Source organism: Cydia amplana, chromosome 17 (assembly GCF_948474715.1).
Source record: "Cydia amplana chromosome 17, ilCydAmpl1.1, whole genome shotgun sequence".
Taxonomy (NCBI): domain Eukaryota; kingdom Metazoa; phylum Arthropoda; class Insecta; order Lepidoptera; family Tortricidae; genus Cydia; species Cydia amplana.
This window is the reverse complement of record NC_086085.1, coordinates 7,992,935-8,011,121: the sequence shown is the minus strand read 5'-3', so window position 1 is coordinate 8,011,121 and position 18,187 is coordinate 7,992,935. Positions and strand designations below refer to the sequence as shown.

At 39.0% G+C, this 18,187-nt stretch overlaps 4 protein-coding genes across 4 annotated transcripts in view; 2 read left to right on the top strand and 2 right to left on the bottom strand.

The window, feature by feature from the left end:
• LOC134655784 (myosin-I heavy chain) overlaps positions 1-6,889 on the top strand; it is a 104,680-nt gene extending 97,791 nt beyond the window's left edge. The window contains exons 34-40 of the mRNA XM_063511244.1: positions 430-615; positions 879-1,086; positions 2,089-2,221; positions 3,248-3,383; positions 4,378-4,611; positions 5,702-5,905; positions 6,513-6,889. Of these exons, the coding sequence (XP_063367314.1) occupies positions 430-615; positions 879-1,086; positions 2,089-2,221; positions 3,248-3,383; positions 4,378-4,611; positions 5,702-5,905; positions 6,513-6,638 (1,227 nt within the window). The 3' untranslated portion in view covers positions 6,639-6,889. The remainder of the gene's footprint in view (positions 1-429; positions 616-878; positions 1,087-2,088; positions 2,222-3,247; positions 3,384-4,377; positions 4,612-5,701; positions 5,906-6,512) is intronic.
• Positions 6,890-10,735: 3,846 nt separating this feature from the next.
• LOC134655738 (DNA-directed RNA polymerase II subunit RPB7) lies at positions 10,736-13,012 on the bottom strand. Its single transcript, XM_063511203.1, has 6 exons — positions 12,887-13,012; positions 12,696-12,805; positions 12,449-12,608; positions 12,183-12,233; positions 11,964-12,101; positions 10,736-10,830 (listed from the first exon to the last, which is right to left on the bottom strand). Exons 1-6 carry the CDS (start codon positions 12,896-12,898, stop codon positions 10,780-10,782), a joined length of 522 nt encoding a protein of 173 aa, XP_063367273.1. The 5' UTR covers positions 12,899-13,012; the 3' UTR covers positions 10,736-10,779.
• A 180-nt stretch (positions 13,013-13,192) lies between these two features.
• Positions 13,193-17,789, top strand: LOC134655732 (ras-related protein Rab-8A). The gene is made up of 5 exons (XM_063511196.1): positions 13,193-13,374; positions 13,634-13,694; positions 13,772-13,976; positions 14,528-14,668; positions 17,059-17,789. The coding sequence occupies exons 1-5, from the start codon at positions 13,251-13,253 to the stop codon at positions 17,158-17,160; spliced, it is 633 nt and encodes a 210-aa protein (XP_063367266.1). The 5' UTR covers positions 13,193-13,250; the 3' UTR covers positions 17,161-17,789.
• LOC134655743 (DNA polymerase epsilon catalytic subunit 1) overlaps positions 15,352-18,187 on the bottom strand; it is a 47,915-nt gene continuing 45,079 nt past the window's right edge. The window contains exon 44 of the mRNA XM_063511209.1: positions 15,352-15,361. The gene's annotated coding sequence lies outside the window, so the exon portion shown is untranslated. The remainder of the gene's footprint in view (positions 15,362-18,187) is intronic.

Here is an 18,187-nt window from a genome sequence, read left to right as displayed (position 1 = left end):
TACCGTAAAATGGGGTGAGTAGGGTCACAACTGACATTCAAACCTCGATAACATTTTATTTTTACATAATTATGCAAACTGAATGGTGTATATAATAAGTGTTCCGGACGTTTGTATTTTAATTTTTATTTTATTTTGGGTAGTTCCATTTCATAACTTTGACGATAAACGGGAAATCCCACCTCACCCCGTAGTCCCTCGTAATTGGGGTGAGATGGAATTTCATACAAAGGTGATTTTGGAAGATTGTTGGATCGATTTTTTTTTATTATGAGTATTACTATAGCTCCATTTTAAATTGGAATACATTATTTTTGTAGTAGTAGCCTTAAAATTCCATCTCACTCCCCTTTCATCCCTTCTCTCCCCATTCATAACCCAATTCTCCCCGCGAACCCTACTCACCCCATTTTACGGTATGTTGTACAGACGACCGACCACCCGGAGCCGTCGTCGCGCGTGGCGGCGCGGCACTGGGCGCTGCTGTGCGCGGCGGTGGGCGCCGCGCTGCCGCCCACCAAGCCGGTGCGGCGGCTGCTGCTCGCGCACCTGCGCTACCGCGGCACCGCGCTGCACGCCGGCGAGGAGGGCAAGTTCGCGCGCCGCGCCGAACAGGTGGGGCTCCAAACTACACCTTAAAACCTAAAAAAAAACAACGGGTTGCACTCAGGGAGTGCCAGCAGAAGTGAAAACTCAAAATACTATATTTCCGATTAAGCGTATTTTACACTTCTTCTTTTCGTGTCGATGGTTTCAGACTGTGCGGAACCTTCTGGTCGCAGTGGTCTGGTCCGTTGTGGGAAGACAATTACCATTCGCTTGTGTTTTATCACCTTTGGAATTACTTTCCACATTTGTACACTATAACCTTTTTAAAGGTGGCACTAAGCACAGCGCAAGTGCCTCGCCGCGCGGCCGCTCCATCCAAAGAAGAGTTGCTGTGCGCGGCGGCGCGAAGGCCCCTGCACGTGCGAGTGTTGCTGCTGGACGGGAAGCAGCTGGGACTCGTGTTCGGGCCGGCCGCCACCGCCGACCACCTCGTGGCCATGCTGCGCGATAAGATCGGCCTCAGTGAAGCAGCTACAGGTCGGTTTTCTAATTATTTTTATTTTTCACCTCAGCAGCTCGAACAAGGGTACTTTGCTACTTAAAAACAGTGAGCAAAATCGCATTTTGCTCACAAAAGACAAAACAAAATGAGCAAAATGCGATTTTGCTCATCAGTGAACAAAATGCGATTTTGCTCACTGTTTTTAAGTAGCAAAGTACCCTTGTTCGAGCTGCTGAGGTGAAAATTTAATTGTTGGTATATCTTAAGAAAACATGAGTGAATAGAGGTAAGTGATGAAGAAGGAATACATTTTTCGGGTTCTCTAATACGTTCTCACTGCTGAGGTAAAATGTTGTGTACTACACGAGATCAAAGTTATTTACATCTCGTGCGCTTTTGAGTCCCTTACTACGCTCAAGATTCTAGAAGATTATAGAATCTTTCGCTTGCACGGGACTCAAAATAAGCACTCGAAGAAATATCAAACTTTGATCTCTTGTTGTACAAATAACTATTAAACTTCTGCACCCGAGAGGAATAAAATTTCTGAACTGAATTTTACAAGTAATATGCGCGTTGAGTTTTCATTTTTAATCGCAAGTAGACCAAAACTAGTCTTAAAGTTGCACCCTATTCGTAATGGTACGTTTACACGCTTGGCAAATCTCGACAAGCTTCCACAAACACAAGCGTGTGAACGGGGTTGTTTGGCTTGGCTTGCGTGAGCTTGCAAGAGCTTGTCGCGATCCGGGTTAGTGTCGGTTTTTGGAGACAGATCAAAGGGAGCTTGCGGCAAGCGCTTGCGACGTATTTACACGTTGGCGCGTGTTTAGTGTTCACTTGGAGCAATTGCCGACACAACTTCAACGTCCACGTCTGCCATGCTTGCTTGTCCGGAACACAGTAACGCACTCGCAAGCATGTAAATGGCATCCAAGCGTTTGTAAAGGCTTGAAGCTTGTAGACGCTTGCCAAGCCTCGGCAAGCGTGTAAACGTACCATAACATATTTGTTTCATTGTTGTATGTATTGCACAGGTTACGCGCTGTACGAAGTGTGCGCCAACTCGACGCCCGCGGGCGCGGGCGAGCGTGCGCTGGGCGGCGGCGAGCGCGTGGGCGACGTGCTGGCGCGCTGGGAGAAGGCCGGCGCCACCGCCGCCGCCTGCAGGTCACTTTATACCTAACTCTTATTAACAACTAGCGACCCCGGCTTCGCACGGGTTAACAAATTACACAAAATACCTTCCTCTTGAAACACTCTATCTATTAAAAAAAACTGGCCAAGTGAGAATCCGACTCGCGCACGGAGGGTTCCGCACCATCAACAAAAAATAGAGCAAAACAAGCAAAAAAACGGTCACCCATCCAAGTACTGACCTCTCCCGACGTTGCTTAACTTCGGTCAAAAATCACGTTTGTTGTATGGGAGCCCCACTTAAATCTTTATTTTATTCTGTTTTTAGTATTTGTTGTTATAGCGGCAACAGAAATACATCATCTGTGAAAATTTCAACTGTCTAACTATCACGGATCGTGAGATACAGGGACTTATGTAGTAGCTTATTATAATACGATTATTTTCTTTTTATGATTATCTAACAGATATTTTTGTTACTGCTGTATAATTGCTAATGTTTGCTGTGTATTGTATTGTATAATTATTGTTTAAGATGAGTTATTTTTTTGACATGTATTTTTATTGCTATTTAATTCTAATTCTAGTTATTTTATTGTACATTAATGTTAATATTCGAACACAATCTTGTATTGTTATATGAATAATAAATAATAATAATAATTATACAGCCTGGTGACAGACGGACGGACGGACGGACGGACGGACGGACAGCGGAGTCTTAGTAATAGGGTCCCGTTTTTACCCTTTGGGTACGGAACCCTAAAAAACCGCACCAAAATCCGTTGCGTATTTTTAAACATCTAAGCATACATAGGGACAGACAGACAGCGGGAAGCGACTTTGTTTTATACTATGTAGTGATGACTGATGAGTCTCACCAGGTCACGAGAACTTAATATGTAGAACTAATAGAACTTGTTGCTATTGAATGTTTTTTCAGACTATAAACCCATGCCAACGGATATCGTTTCGGATATTCTATTAAAAAAATGCGTTAGGCGAAGAATTACACTGAATATTCCGTAATGTTTTATTTGTATATAATTTGGTAAACAGGCTAGTGTTCAAGAAACGGTTATTCCTCGGCGAGCGCCCGCTTCACACGGCGTGTGCGGCCGAGATGGAGCTCCTGTACTACCAAGTGCTGCACTCTATACGGCACGATCGTCTGCCTATAGAGACTGATGAAGCGGTAAGTGACACAGGTTGAACAGTTGGTTACAAGTACTTATCCGAGTAAAATGAGGAGCCACACCGGAGTGCTTAACGCAAAAAATTGTATTTGCGTTATCTGCCTCTCAAATACATGAACGAAGTGGTTCGCAGTCGGATTATACCATCTAATTATAATATTACCTAACCCCCTTGTTTATAAAACTTGACAAGCCTTTATTACATATCAGTAATTCATATTTAATCTTACAAATGCATAAAACAAAATGACAGATTAAGGGTCGGTTGCACCAAACTGTTGGTATCATAGTAAAGCGCTGGGGCGCGCCGGCTGACGTTGATCAGTCTCTCAAGTGCGGATGGTGCAACTGGCCCTAAGACGAACGATTAATTAGCTATACTTCGTTTTTTTAGCATTAGAAATAAGGTAAACAATCTTGATGTGTCTTTTAATTAAAAACGCATTATAAAAATAAGTTACGGTAAATATGTAACAATTAGGAATCTAATACGATCTTTTATAGTCTTCTGCTTTCATAAGTAATAGTTATTGATTTTTAAAAAGTGTTTTTCAATTAAAAGACATGTCAAAATCGCTTACCTTCTTTCAAGTTCTTTCTAATGCTAAAAAAACGAACTATAATGGGTGGTTGTAGTGCGTTTATGAAAAACGCTATTAACCTACATACTAACGTCACGTCACGTTGTATACCTAGGCATAGAGAAAAAATACATAGAGTGCTCACTCCATACATCAGTTCAGACTATTAATTTCAGTGTCTACATCTAGCATCGAATAGCGGAACTATCAGTACTGCTACTTGACAATAGATGTAGCACCCACCGGAAAGTCTTATCTCAACAGCATAAGACTTTCCGGTCGGTGGCTACATCTATTGTCAAGTAGCAGTACCGATAGTTCCGCTACTCGATGCTAGATGCTAATAGTCTTTTTGGTACTAAAACTGATGTATGGAGTGAGCACACTATGTATTTTTTTCTCTATGACCTAGGTGATGGTAGCGGCTCTCCACGCGCAAGTGGTCGGCGGCGAGTGCGCGGGCGGCGGCGAAGAGTGCGCGGCGGCGGCGGCGGCAGTATTGCCGGCAAGGATCGCGCTGCCCGCGCCAGCTGTCCGGCTGCACCACCTGGCGCTGCGCGGCACGCCGCCGCACGCCGCCATGCAGCGCGCGCTCACGCTCGCCAGCTCCTGGCCGCTCACCAGGGCTACCATCTTCGACGTCATGGTGAGTGAGACCGGTTACAAGGCGTTCAAACTTTTGTTTGTTAACTCCTATAATTGGTTCTGTAATGCTATCTAAAAAGAGAAGAGTGCGCGGCTGCGGCGGCGGCAGTATTGCCGGCAAGGATCGCGCTGCCCGCGCCAGCTGTCCGGTTGCACCACCTGGCGCTGCGCGGCACGCCGCCGCACGCCGCCATGCAGCGCGCGCTCACGCTCGCCAGCTCCTGGCCGCTCACCAGGGCTACCATCTTCGACGTCATGGTGAGTGAGACCGGTTACAAGGCGTTCAAACTTTTGTTTGTTAACTCCTATAATTGGTTCTGTAATGCTATCTAAAAAGAGAAGAGTGCGCGGCTGCGGCGGCGGCAGTATTGCCGGCAAGGATCGCGCTGCCCGCGCCAGCTGTCCGGTTGCACCACCTGGCGCTGCGCGGCACGCCGCCGCACGCCGCCATGCAGCGCGCGCTCACGCTCGCCAGCTCCTGGCCGCTCACCAGGGCTACCATCTTCGACGTCATGGTGAGTCGACCGGTTAGGTGTTACAACTTTTGTTTGTCAACTCTGAAGTCGTTTGTAAAACTCGGTCAAACGATACTTGTGATTTTCTTTGTCCTAGCTAAAATAGGATTTATTAACAGCATCAGACATTTTTATTGTTACTAACATTTTTTTATGGGCCAGGCTTTTGAAGGAATATCTTATCTTATACCTTTAGACGAGCAATTCTTGTTTGTTTATTTATTTATATACATATATATTTCGGCGATCCCGGAAACGGCTCTAACGATTTCGCTGAAATTTATTATATGGGGGTTTTTGGGGGCGAAAAATCGATCTAGCTAGGTCTTCTCTGGACAAACGCGCATTTTTGAGTTTTTATATGTTTTCCAAGCAAAACTCGGTCTCCCGGATATTTTAACCTTTTAACCGCCATAGAATACGTCATCGAGCGTGCTCATGTCGCCGGGGGGTACGAAGTTACACGAAGTTTTGTCTTATTTATCAGACGCGCGATGAGTCCGATTTTGTATGTCAGTCTACTCAGTCTACGGCGGTTAAAAGGTTAATTTGATTATTATACGATATCGTTTCTAGCAATCTTTCACATCGAACTGGCCCCGCGCGCTGTGGCTGGCGGTGGACGCGCGCGGGCTGACGCTGCTGCGGCGCGGCTCGCGCGCGGCGCTGGTGTCGCACGACCACGACCAGCTGCTGGCCGTGTCGCCCGCGCCGCGCGCGCTGCTGCTCGTCACGCGCGCCGAGCGCAAGCACGCCAAGCTAGTGCTCTCCACCGACCAGGTACCTATTTTATATTCATTCTCCTCTTATATTCTTTAAGATAAAACATTCCATGACAGATGAACAGTCCATGACGACTTCTGCCATCCACCTCCCCAGCGACTAAAATCTCGAAATCCACCCTGTTCTGCAGCCCAGACTCTGAACACCTTCAATATCTCAGATCGGTGGAAAGCAGAGTGGTCTTCTGCTACAACAGGGCTGACCGCCCGGTTAACCGACCGGACAAAAAAACCAAAAGGGTTTAACCTCCCTCGCAAACTTTGGTGTCGCCTAAATAGGCTAAGAACCGGGCATGGCCGCTGTAATTCGCTGACATACAAATGGGGTTGGAAAGATTCTCCACTCTGCGAGTGCGGTCAGGAAGAGCAGACCACAGATCATATATTCCAACGCTGTCCCCTTCACTCGTATTCTGGACCAGCTGAAGATTTGGACTCAGTCCCACCTGAGTTGGTTACCTGGCTTAGCGACCTCAAAGCTATACTCTGATTGTCCTTCTTTATGCATGCCATACGATTAAATAAATAGATAAAACATTTCTTGCATAATTATCCCAAGTTACCCGGTCGATGAATGACATACTGTACGTGTATTTTCCCTCCAGGCGTACCAGATAGCCACGCTCATCAAGGACTACATCGAGGCCGTGCGCGGGCCCGTGTCGCCCGCCGTGGCGCCGCCCGCCGACCCGTGCGGCGCCGCGTCCGCGCGCGCACAGCCCGCCTCGTGACACCCGGCCACATAGTGCCAGTGCTTCCACGTCCGGCAGTGAACGATCTGTTGCCAGTGCGACACATTCGCTGACCGATACTAAACCTTACATCGTTGCAGTAAGGTTTACTGACGATCAGTTGTGTGCCGACGGTTGAGAAGCGGCGACTTCGCTGGCCGATTGTGGACCTTATCCTGCTGCGGTAAGGTTTTCAAGCGGTCAGTTAGTGTCGACGCCGGTACGGGCGGGTTGCGGTTTGGCTGGCCGTTCATATACAGTACTGCCACTTTTATAACCCTACTACGTTCGGCTAGGAATTTATTGAACGAGGTTCTAGATTGAGACTTGTGACACACACTTTCCTAACAATTAGTGCCCATTTTAATAAAAAAAAAACATAGGAGTGTGATGATGATGTCATGTGTATTTAATAGAATTTTCGAGAGACTAATAAGACCGAGGAATGTTCTCGATGTAATTTATACCGGTGGTTCTACTGTGCACGATCTTTTAAGAGACGTAGAAGCTAATCTTGTTTTCGAAAGGTAAATTATGAGCTTCCGATTTGCGTCATAATGTCTTCCGTTAGTTACCGTGTTATTCGAATATCGATTTTACATTCGGCAGCCATACCTTACAAACCCCAACTTAGCACTAGATTTTATGTAAAGTAGCTAAGTTGGTAACTACTCCTCGTTTAATGGTCGTTAGTTAATATAAAAGATTAGACCAGACTAGGAGTAGTTTCGCTCGTCAGGTCCGAAATGTTAAGCCAAGACGGAGAAGTAAATGTCGAACTCACACCTAATCGATATAGAAAACTAAACCTTATTGCTGTAACAGAAGGTTTAAATTACGACGAGTATGATGCTGAAAAGTTTACTAGATTGACATAATGCAATGCTTTATTTTAATATTTATCTAAAAGCATATCAATGAGACAGTGTAAAATCCGCATTTACTTCAGATCACAGCAGGCACGTACAGTGGTGTTCGGTTTCGAGTGTCAGGATGGACGATTTCAGTTACCAGAAGACGAGGAAGCAAACGAAATTAATCATAGTATACAGTAAATTTACCCCCATTTACAGTTAAGATGACATTATAACTAATCTAGGACTCTCTGACAAAGAGTGTGGGTTAATTAACAGATATATCGGATCTTAGAGTAAATAGCTCAGGAAATTCAACCCGCTTAATAAAATAGAAGCAATATTACACTTTTATCCATTACTTAACAGAAAACTGCCAGTATTTGTGCTGTTAAAATTAAAGGTGTTACTAATTAATGTTGCAGTTTAGACTTATTGAGTGTTAAAAATTATATTCAAAAGTTAATAGATAGCGTAAAGTTAATCTAATCTATCCCTTCTCTGTGGTTAACTGTAAGCAGCTCGTATCGACATTTTACCCTTTAGCTAAGGTACTTATATTGTGCATTTTGTGACCTAGTAAAATATACATTTAAATTAATTAAATTACTCATTGATATAGTTGCTCACGTAACGATAACGGCGCTACGATTTTACTCAATTTTCTAATCGTTATTCGCCTCTCAATAGTATATAAGATTAGATGTTATGTGGCCACGAAATGTACTCCATAAGTAAATGTATTCACCGACATTGGTTAGCGGAATAACATGCAAATAGATGTCATTAACTTAAATTCCAAATGGAATGAAATTTAGCTATATGATATAACCATTAACTTAAATTCTAGCTAATCAATGGTGTTTTAAATAAACGTAACATCATCTAATATAAGTAAATGTTGATGCTAGCTAGTCTAACCTTCCTAATGTAATCCAACCCACAGAATCCTCCTATATGAAGCATCTAAAAGTATTTTTAAAATGTATATTTAGGTAGTTTCCCACCTTCTCATATCATCACTCGTAATATGATTGCATACTTCTTTAGACCAACCTAGGTAGTTATAGTAGGTAATAGGTATACTGTAGCTGCCCACGTATAAAAACTTTCCAAGACAAATGTAATTTTGATTTGTCAAAATGATGATTAAAATTACAATGGAATGAGAGACCGTTTTATAGGCCGCTGGGCGGTTACAGGATCACATCGTCAGGTGACAAGCAAAATTCACTAATTACTATAAAATATTTAAACAAAAATCAACCTTCTTTTCGTACTAATATGGTTCACTATGGCTATGAACTTGTGGTGGTACTTAGTGACTTCTGCTTGTCACCTGACGACATATTAATTTCAGAATCTCTACGAACGCCTAACTTCTTCACTTGATAATGATAACTGAAATCTTTTCTATTTCTGCATTTAAAAATCTAAGTTGAATTGGTATATCTTACCTATATATTCGTGCGGCGGTATGATCAAATCCCGCACACAATCGATTCAGCAGATTGTATCCACAATGCCCATGTTAGAAATTAAATGCAAATTTCCGCCAAATAGTAGTAGCTCCAATATCACAAATAGGATTTTAAAAATCCACCTTTCTCAATTATAAAGTATTTATATATCGTCGGGTGACAAGTAAAAGTCACTAACTAATATCATTGAAATTATTGGACAATAAACCGTGTTACAAGTGTAATAAAGTGCATTGTTACTTTAATATTTTAATAGTACTTAGTGACTTACTTGTCACCCGACGATATATAGATTATTAACAGTGTTCGCATAGATTTCTTTTCATATGGATCTAATGTTTCCCTGTTTAATTTCCGGCCCAACTATTCATCTTCCTCGCGTTATCCCGGCTTTTTGGCCACGGCTCATAGGAACCTGGGGTCCGCTTGGCAACTAATCCCGAGAATTGGCGTAGGCACTAGTTTTTACGAAAGCAACTGCCACCTGACCTTCCAACCCAGAGGGGAAACTAGGCTTTGTTAGGATTAGTCCGGTTTCCACACGATGTTTTCCTTTATCGAAAAGCGACTGGTAAATATTAAATGATATTTCGTACATAAGTTCCGAAAAACACCAGCGCTTTTTTTTACATATTTTGCACCTATTGATAGCGTTAAAATTTCTTGACTTTGAGTTACAATTTAAAAATTGGGTATATATATTTGCATAAATCTCTTGATATCTTGTGTTGTGCCTTGAACAAGCAAGAATAATGATGCTAATATCGACCTAGATTCGGACATCTGAGGTGTGTCAGTAGCCATTATTCTAGCGTCTTATATTCAGTGAGCGACTTGTGCAAATTTATTGTGACTGCGAGATAATTACTTATTGTTTACAAATTATATAGCATCATCTATTATATACTATACTAATATGCACAATGTTATAAATCAATATTTTATGGTTATACATAATATAGATCTAATTATGCATTTCATGCTAATGACCTTAGGGTAACCTACTAGTTTAAGCCCTATACTCTCCTCTAGTTGAGTCCTATATATTATTATAGAGGTTAATTCTCCACAAATTAAATGTGACTTGATCTACTATGTTGACTGTTTATCACTTTTGTGCTGGTTTGCTAACTTGTGTTTCTGATCTCATAATGAGTATTATTTATTTAGAGGCCATATTGCGTTGTAATTAATAGTTATTTTTTTAATTTATTTATTGAGATTAATGTACATATTTGCGAGAAACAAGTAAACCAAAGATTTTGAATCATCCCTTTGGATAATTTTATTTTTGACAAATTTAATTACTTTTTATAATTTAATATTAACATTTTGTATATAAAATTATCATTAGAATGATAATCTTGATGACGTAAAGTTCTCTTTACATTAGGGCTAATGCAGCATTTGGCATTCAACAAATTATAGTTAGCTTCAGCTTGTAATATTCACTAGAATTGTTTCTGCATGCATCAGTTTCATGCTTTGCATTTATTGGATATATTAAGATACTACATTGTAATGTTCAGTGCTGTTAGTGATGACAATATTTCGTAACAGACTTGTTTCTTTATAGGTTTAAGATTCTAAGTATAAAACTAACATGACCCATAGGTTTTGCGTGACTACCGCACTGTACTGCCCAAATAGACTGAAGTGTCCAAATATTACCTTTTTTGATATTTGATAAATTGTTTTGTTACATTATGTATGGTATTTTACCCCATGATTTGAATGCCAAATAAATAATAATTGATACTTGTTGAGTTTTATTTCAACATTCATAATAATTAAAATAGTAAATCTTCACTGTGTTACTAAACCTAAATAGTCGTCCATCAATGTTCCAATAGCAAACTGAAACAAATGAAAGTATTATTCAATAAAACTTTCTTTTAAGTAAGGTTCATCAATTTCTATTTTGCAATAGTTAAAAATCTATACCTACTTAAATCTATAATAGTTATTGAGTCAATGAGAGCATGAGCGTTCAACAAAAACTTTGCCCCCTTGTAAATAACAATATTTTCACCACACCAACTCAAAGAAAATTGTGACTGTAAGATGTCAAACAAAATCAAATCCAAATGAATTCATAATTCGTTTATTGTCTGTAGAACATGGGTATATACAATGATGGAACATTAAAATATAGAATCACCATGGTCTTGCCATTAGGCGTACAAACAGTCAAACTTATAACTATAACTACTTATTACTACTTAATACATAAGTCATGCAGAATACAATATTTTTAAGTACATTATTAGTTAACAAAAGCGGTCTCATATGTTAAAATGTATCACAGAGGTACTCTTGAATGGAGTAATAGGCTTTTTTTGATAAAAAGTCATGCAAAATGTTCTTAAAACGTTGTAAATTATTACAGTCTGATAAGATGGATTTTGGGAGTTTATTGTACAATTTCGGTGCAATTCCAAAAACACTTTTAGAAAGTAAGGCCGTTTTGAATGGTTTTGCGTATATTTCTCCTTGATGTCTAATGCTATTAAGTTTTGTATATTGACCGATGTTAAGTTTTACGTGTATAGCTACTTCATAGATGAAAAGGCAAGGTAAAAGGTGAATGTTATTAAATACATATTTATCATTCAAAATCATCAATTAAAAGTAAATTCTACCAGCAAACATAAGAAAACAACTCAAAATTTGCATTTTATTACTTTGCCTAACATGTGAATAAAATAGTTGCATTTTATCAGTTCATGAACAATGAAGAGAGCCTTTACCAGTTGGTGTGGTGAAAATATAATTACCTACTTGTTGTCTTTAGGGGTCTAAGTTGTTTTATGAAATATTTTTTGATTGTGTTCTTAAGTGGTCACACTACTATGTATCCCCTGGAGCGCCCCAGAATTACCGTAGTATGGACCTCCTATACTAGTTACTAGCACACGTGTCTTGTTAGGGTGCTCCACGGGTTAAATAATTATTATGTAACTAAAACTGTGTACTTGAATGACACTTACAATACCAGTGGCATCAACCCGGGTGCCCACAATCTTCAATCTGATGACATCTTCCTCCTGGATCACATTGTCTTCCTGCTTGCTCTTATAACAGGGAGGGTTTACATTTGGGCAGAACTCCATATCTGCTGGAATGGACTGCAAAAGCCATAACAACTATTCACTCTTCGTATGCTACCAATAATTTATGGGGATTAAAATCAGCATTAAAAAACTTACATGGTGAGATATAAAACAACTAAGAGGTCCGATCTGAGCAAACATTCCAACCTGGAAAGAAAATTACTATTTATACTCTGGCACAGCAACTTTGTCAGTAGAAAAAGGCGGCAAATAAAAATGTAGGCGCGAAGGCTTAAACTCCCATAGAAAATTAGAATTTCGCGCCTTTTTCCATTGTGAAGTTGGGTGTTTCAGTACATATGTCAGGGTAATAAATTAGGATATTCTAAGCTGAGCCTCTAACACAACAGTAAGTTAATTACCTTGTTAACTTGTGTGACAATAGCATCAAGCACTTCACCCTTGAATGGCCGGAAAACTATGGCCTTATATTTTATTGGATATACTACAAAGCCTTGCCCTGGCTGTATGAGGCCTGCGCCAATATTATCTATTGTGGTGACAGCTATCACAAAACCGTACCTGTAATAAACAGATCAGTCAATTTATGGTCAAGATTCAAGAGTAACACAAAATATAACCTAAACCGTCCTAACAAAATGTACTTACTTTCCCGTGCATGTTCCCTCGACTTCAGTGTATAGTTTTTGTTTTACCGTATCCAACAATTGTGGTCCAAAATACCGCGGATGAAGCAAAATTTCATGTTCCAAGGATATCTGCATAATAATTTAAAATGTATCAATAAAATGTAACCCTTATAACTTACGATAATATATCCAAATATTGGCTATACCCACATGATAAAACATTGTGCTTTTAAATATTTTATCTTAGTAAAAAAACATTATTTCTTATCGTAAATCTCCAAAACTCAGTAAATACCGCGTAGCGTCTCCGCGTCCGAGCCGAGAGCGGCAAACCATGAAGCTTTGACATTGACGTTTTGCTCGTGAATGTTGCCATATCTTGCTAAAAAGTACCAGCAGTTTTACACTAGGCTCGAACATTATACCTCAGCGTAGTTAGTTTACCGGTTTTTGTAATGTGGAACTCGACGACCGATAATGTTATCTTATCTATAGCAAATTGACACATCACTAGCTATTACTCAAAAATGCTAATGAATGGATATGTGTGTTCTATACTAACTTTGTTGTAAAAATGGCAAAAACTTACGATTATTTATTTAAATTGCTTTTGATTGGTGACTCGGGAGTCGGTAAAACATCTATATTATTCAGATTTTCGGAAGATGCTTTCAATATCTCATTCATATCGACGATTGGTAAGTGCTCAGTGTAGACACCAAAGGTTATTGTCAGATAACTTGTACCTTTTTTTTCATATAATTTGTCATTGGAGAGGCCTTTTTGTTTTCCTGGTCTTTGTGATTTTTTGTACCCGTCCGAACAGAGCAGTGCTGCGAAAGGGTGCGGCTCCATGTTTAACTGAACCCTTATCGAATTAGGAACTGTTCATGACATCATACACACTAATTTTAATTATTAGAAGGTTCTAATTTATCAACTGCTGGCTAATTTCAGGTATCGACTTTAAAATTCGGACAATAGACCTTGATGGAAAGAAAGTAAAATTACAAATATGGTTGGTATTATACTTTTAAATATTTTTTAAATCATGAATGGTATGTATTAAAATATTTATTACATGTTTAATTATAGGGATACGGCAGGCCAAGAGAGATTCCGTACGATTACTACTGCCTACTACCGTGGCTCAATGGGCATAATGCTTGTTTATGATGTTACAAATGAGAAGAGCTTTGAAAATATTAAGAATTGGATAAGAAACATAGAAGAGAATGCCAGTGCAGATGTGGAGAAGATGATCCTGGGCAACAAGTGTGATCTAGATGCAAAGAGACAGGTAAACCTTTTCAATAAAACTAGATCATTACTTATGTTTCCTGCCTCTGGTTCAATGGTGGCCAATGCTCATAATTAATTTTAATTGCTTATTTCCCTGTGACACATTTCTTAAACTGACCTCTTTTTGTGACATTGGTGCATCACTTGAATGTTCTTGTTAAAACAGAAATAGGTATAGGAAGAGTATTTTGATAAACTAGTAACAGCTTTTCCAAATCGAGTTAAAATGATTTATTTATTTATTGTTTCATTATGCTTATTTTAAATTGTTATTTTATTGTAGTATTATGGATGCTAAGGCATAAAAATTTTTGGTAGTTTAATTTCATATAATACTATATAATTTTTACTCACTTTCTATTAATGTCACTTCCTCATAACTTCTAATATTAAAACAGGAAACTACACGTATTGTTTCAATAATTAATGAATCATACCACATTACTTCCCTTTGTGACATATGTTTCTGAATTATTATTATTGCATGCCTATTATTTTTATATTTGTTTGAAAACCCATTTCTAGAATAGTTATTTTTGTTCAACACAGGTTTCAAAGGAGAGAGGGGAACAGTTAGCTGTAGAATATCAGATAAAATTTGTAGAGACATCAGCAAAAGATTCATTAAATGTGGAATCTGCATTTTACACCTTAGCGAGGGACATCAAAGCAAAGATGGAAAAGAAACAGGTCTGTACCTTTTGTAATATATTAGTTTAAACTTTCACTTTTATGTATTTTCTTTTTGGGATAATGTTTTTGTACTATGAGTTGGCAGGTTGAAGTTACCCTACAGTGATAACTTTGTCTTATTAATTGGTTATTATGGGTGCTTATCATTATGAATTATGTATGAATAATAATGATAAGAATATAACAAACTTTCTCAATATTAGTCAGTAAAATATCATAGTCTGGTATCTCATCTGCAAACCTATATCTTATAGAAGTTGGTGCAAGGTAACATATGTGTATTAATTATAATGGTCCACTACTCCACTGCACCTAGTCAATTTAAGTTTCCAAGACGCTTTCAGGAAAATTTACATCTGGAAATTAAACCAGAGTATATCATCAGCTTAACTAGTATCCTACTTCTACTTTCACTATAGTATGTTTATAGTGATAGTATGTTCTAGGGAAAAAAAGACACAGAAAAGTAACTTAGTTAAAATAATAACTTTTTTGTTTCATGGCTGTCTTTGAAAACAGAAGGTAAAGGTCCCAGAATAGTGTTTGTTGTTGTTGTTGTGTTGTTTTAGAGTATCAGTGTTGCCTTTTATGTTGCTGCCAGGAGGACCAAAGGAGAGCACTGCTACTTGTTTTATTGTTCTTTGCTCTGCTTGTTTGATGCTCTCCAGCATTGGTCAATCTGTGTTAATGCTAGCACAAACTGTTTCTTATTTATGTAGGTAACAAATATTACTTCATCAGTTAAATAGGTGTAAAGCTGGGCAAGGTGTCTCAGTAAATTTGTTGTGAACAGTTGTGCTAGACTTGTAACTGTTGTTGTTGTTTATGCATGCAATTAAATCAACTGTCACAAATTAAAACCTATCAAGATCAATATTTTGATTGTCCATGCCTTTTATTAGGATTGTATGTCAAAATTTCATAGGCCTTGGTTTGACAGCTGAAAAGCTTAGTCCATCACACGCATATCCCATCTTTGAGAGTTATCTTACCTATCGTGAGCCTTATTGCAAATAAATAAGGTCTACTAATGGTCAGTAAAGTATTGCTATTCGCTAATGGGGGCCTGTGCTCTCAGTCAAATTAGGGCCTCTGGCTAGGGGCCCGTGGTATTTTGCCTAATCCGCCACCCTATAGTTACGTCACTGCTTCTTACCCAATTGAACCTGTCATACCCCTAAATTCTATGAGGGTAAAAAAGCATTTGGATTATACTCAGTACGAATCACGTATAAGAAGCACATAATAGTAGTACCTACTGATCCAGTGTGATAGAAAAATGACAGAAATATATGCTTTACCAGATGCAAGTAGTGTATGCTTCAATAGTTTGTGCCCAACATTTTCATTGCTATTCATGAATGATTTTTATAGTTTTTAGTTGTTTCTTGTAGCTGACGTTATCTTATCGATCATTAATCATATCGTGACGCTGCACGGTTTGCAGTTCGATAGAATCACAAGATCTTATATGGGTTTAGGTTGCGTAATCATTAGAACTTGTAGTACGTAGTTTGTACCAGGGATGTTGCGAACATCCGCATCCGCAACCGCGGAACTTCCGCATTATTTTCAACATCCGCATCCGCATAAAATCGATGCGGAGCTTATGCGGATGCGGATGTCGAACAAGTCGGTACATTCGTCGGGTCGGTAATTTCGTCATTACCTATAACGAAATCGTCTAGATCCAGAAAAGTCGATGAAGTTACTGTTTATTAAATATAACGCACCTATATTCTTGCTCAAATACTAAACGTTTCGTTTTTTTTTTATTAAAAAAATACTAAAAATGTAATATTTGACGTTTTCTAAGGACCTAATCTTGACATCCGCATCCGCGGATGTGAGCCTTTAAATATCCGCATCCGCATCCGCGGATGTCAAAAAATCTGCATCCGCAACATCCCTGGTTTGTACCTATTCCATAATTAGACATACCTACCTATTACATTACCTACTCTACAGACTATTATACATTTTAAGCTAGACGAAGCAAATGCTAAGAACTGCAATGCAAGTGTTTATACTATTGAGGCTGCTTGCGGCATCTATATAGTCCGCACGCATCCCTCCCTTACTTTTTATATTGCTAAGTACAAGTAAAAGCAATTTGTTACCAAAGAGGACTGTATTTATTATAAAAGTTCAAGAGAGCCTGTATTGAATTTGAAAGTATATACCTACAGCTATTGAGTTAAACAAACAACACACAAAAAGCTCTAAATTCCTAAGCTTTAACCGTCAGAAAAAATGAGTAACAGGAAATAAATTATTATTACTGCATTGTATTGTAACCCAATGATAAGAATGGGTTGACATTGCCCTTTAGCCTCAAAGTCCCCTCATAATTAGTCAGCCAGCTAAAGTGTGTGTTTGTGTGTCAGGAGGCGAGCAACCCGCCGGCGCGCGGCGACCAGCGCCAGATCAAGGCCAGCGACCAGCAGCGCAAGCCCGTGTCCTGGCTGTCGCGCTGCTCCATCCTCTGACGACCCCGCGCCGCCGCCGCCGCCCCAACACTCCAGTGTTTTTCAGTTCTCACCGCCAAGGCGATAGCAAACATCCTCGGTCCATACACTGAACCCTCATTTAACTTTGCATGCTAACACATTCCCAAATTAATTCAATTCATGAACGCTCGACGACCTTCGGGGTTTGTTAGCGTGCTCCGTGTTTACTACTCGCTGAGCGTTCTGCAATAATAATGTAGACCGACCGTTTGCTGCTGAAAAACCGAATTTACATCACTGTGACCGTGTACGAAACCCATCTCGACTATATTTTTCGACTTTCACTTTATTAAAACTGGTGCGATAACTTCTCACGGGATCAGACTTGCGTTTTGTATTTTTATATCCAGGATTTATTACTTTTCTTAGTTGAATAAAAAAACAGTATTTTTGTCTGAAATTAGCTGTAAATTTTGTTTACTTCTGATGTGACAAGTTTATTTTTATAGGGCAAAATTTAAGGGTGTTGTTTATATTGAAAAAAAAAAGTGTTTTAAAGATATTATTTCAATAGTTTTATTTACTTAGTTGTATTTTTCCATTTGCTATTTTAATTAAGAATTTTAATGTAATATATACTATTTAATTTGAATAAACAGTGCTTTTTTACACAAAATTGTTATTGTTTTATAGTAAACACCCCTGTAATGGACGTGGCACCAATAAATAATGAGACGTAAACCAAAATCCTATGAAATAATAATTCTAAAAGTAAAAACTGACATTTTTCTTAGTTTGTGATTTTACCATAAAACGAAAACTAAGAGTCCGTTTTAAAGGAAATTGCGCCATACTGACCATGACTGAAAAAAATGCATGTTAAATGTATTAATTATGCTGAAAACCTAATGTAGCTGTATCTTAAATTTAACATGTTGAAAACATTAAAAGACGAATAGGATGTACAACTATTATATCACTTATATAACGGGCAAAGCGGTAGAAATTTTAAGGGTATCAGTGAAATATCAAATATACTCCAAATTTTCTCTAAAATATCTCATGA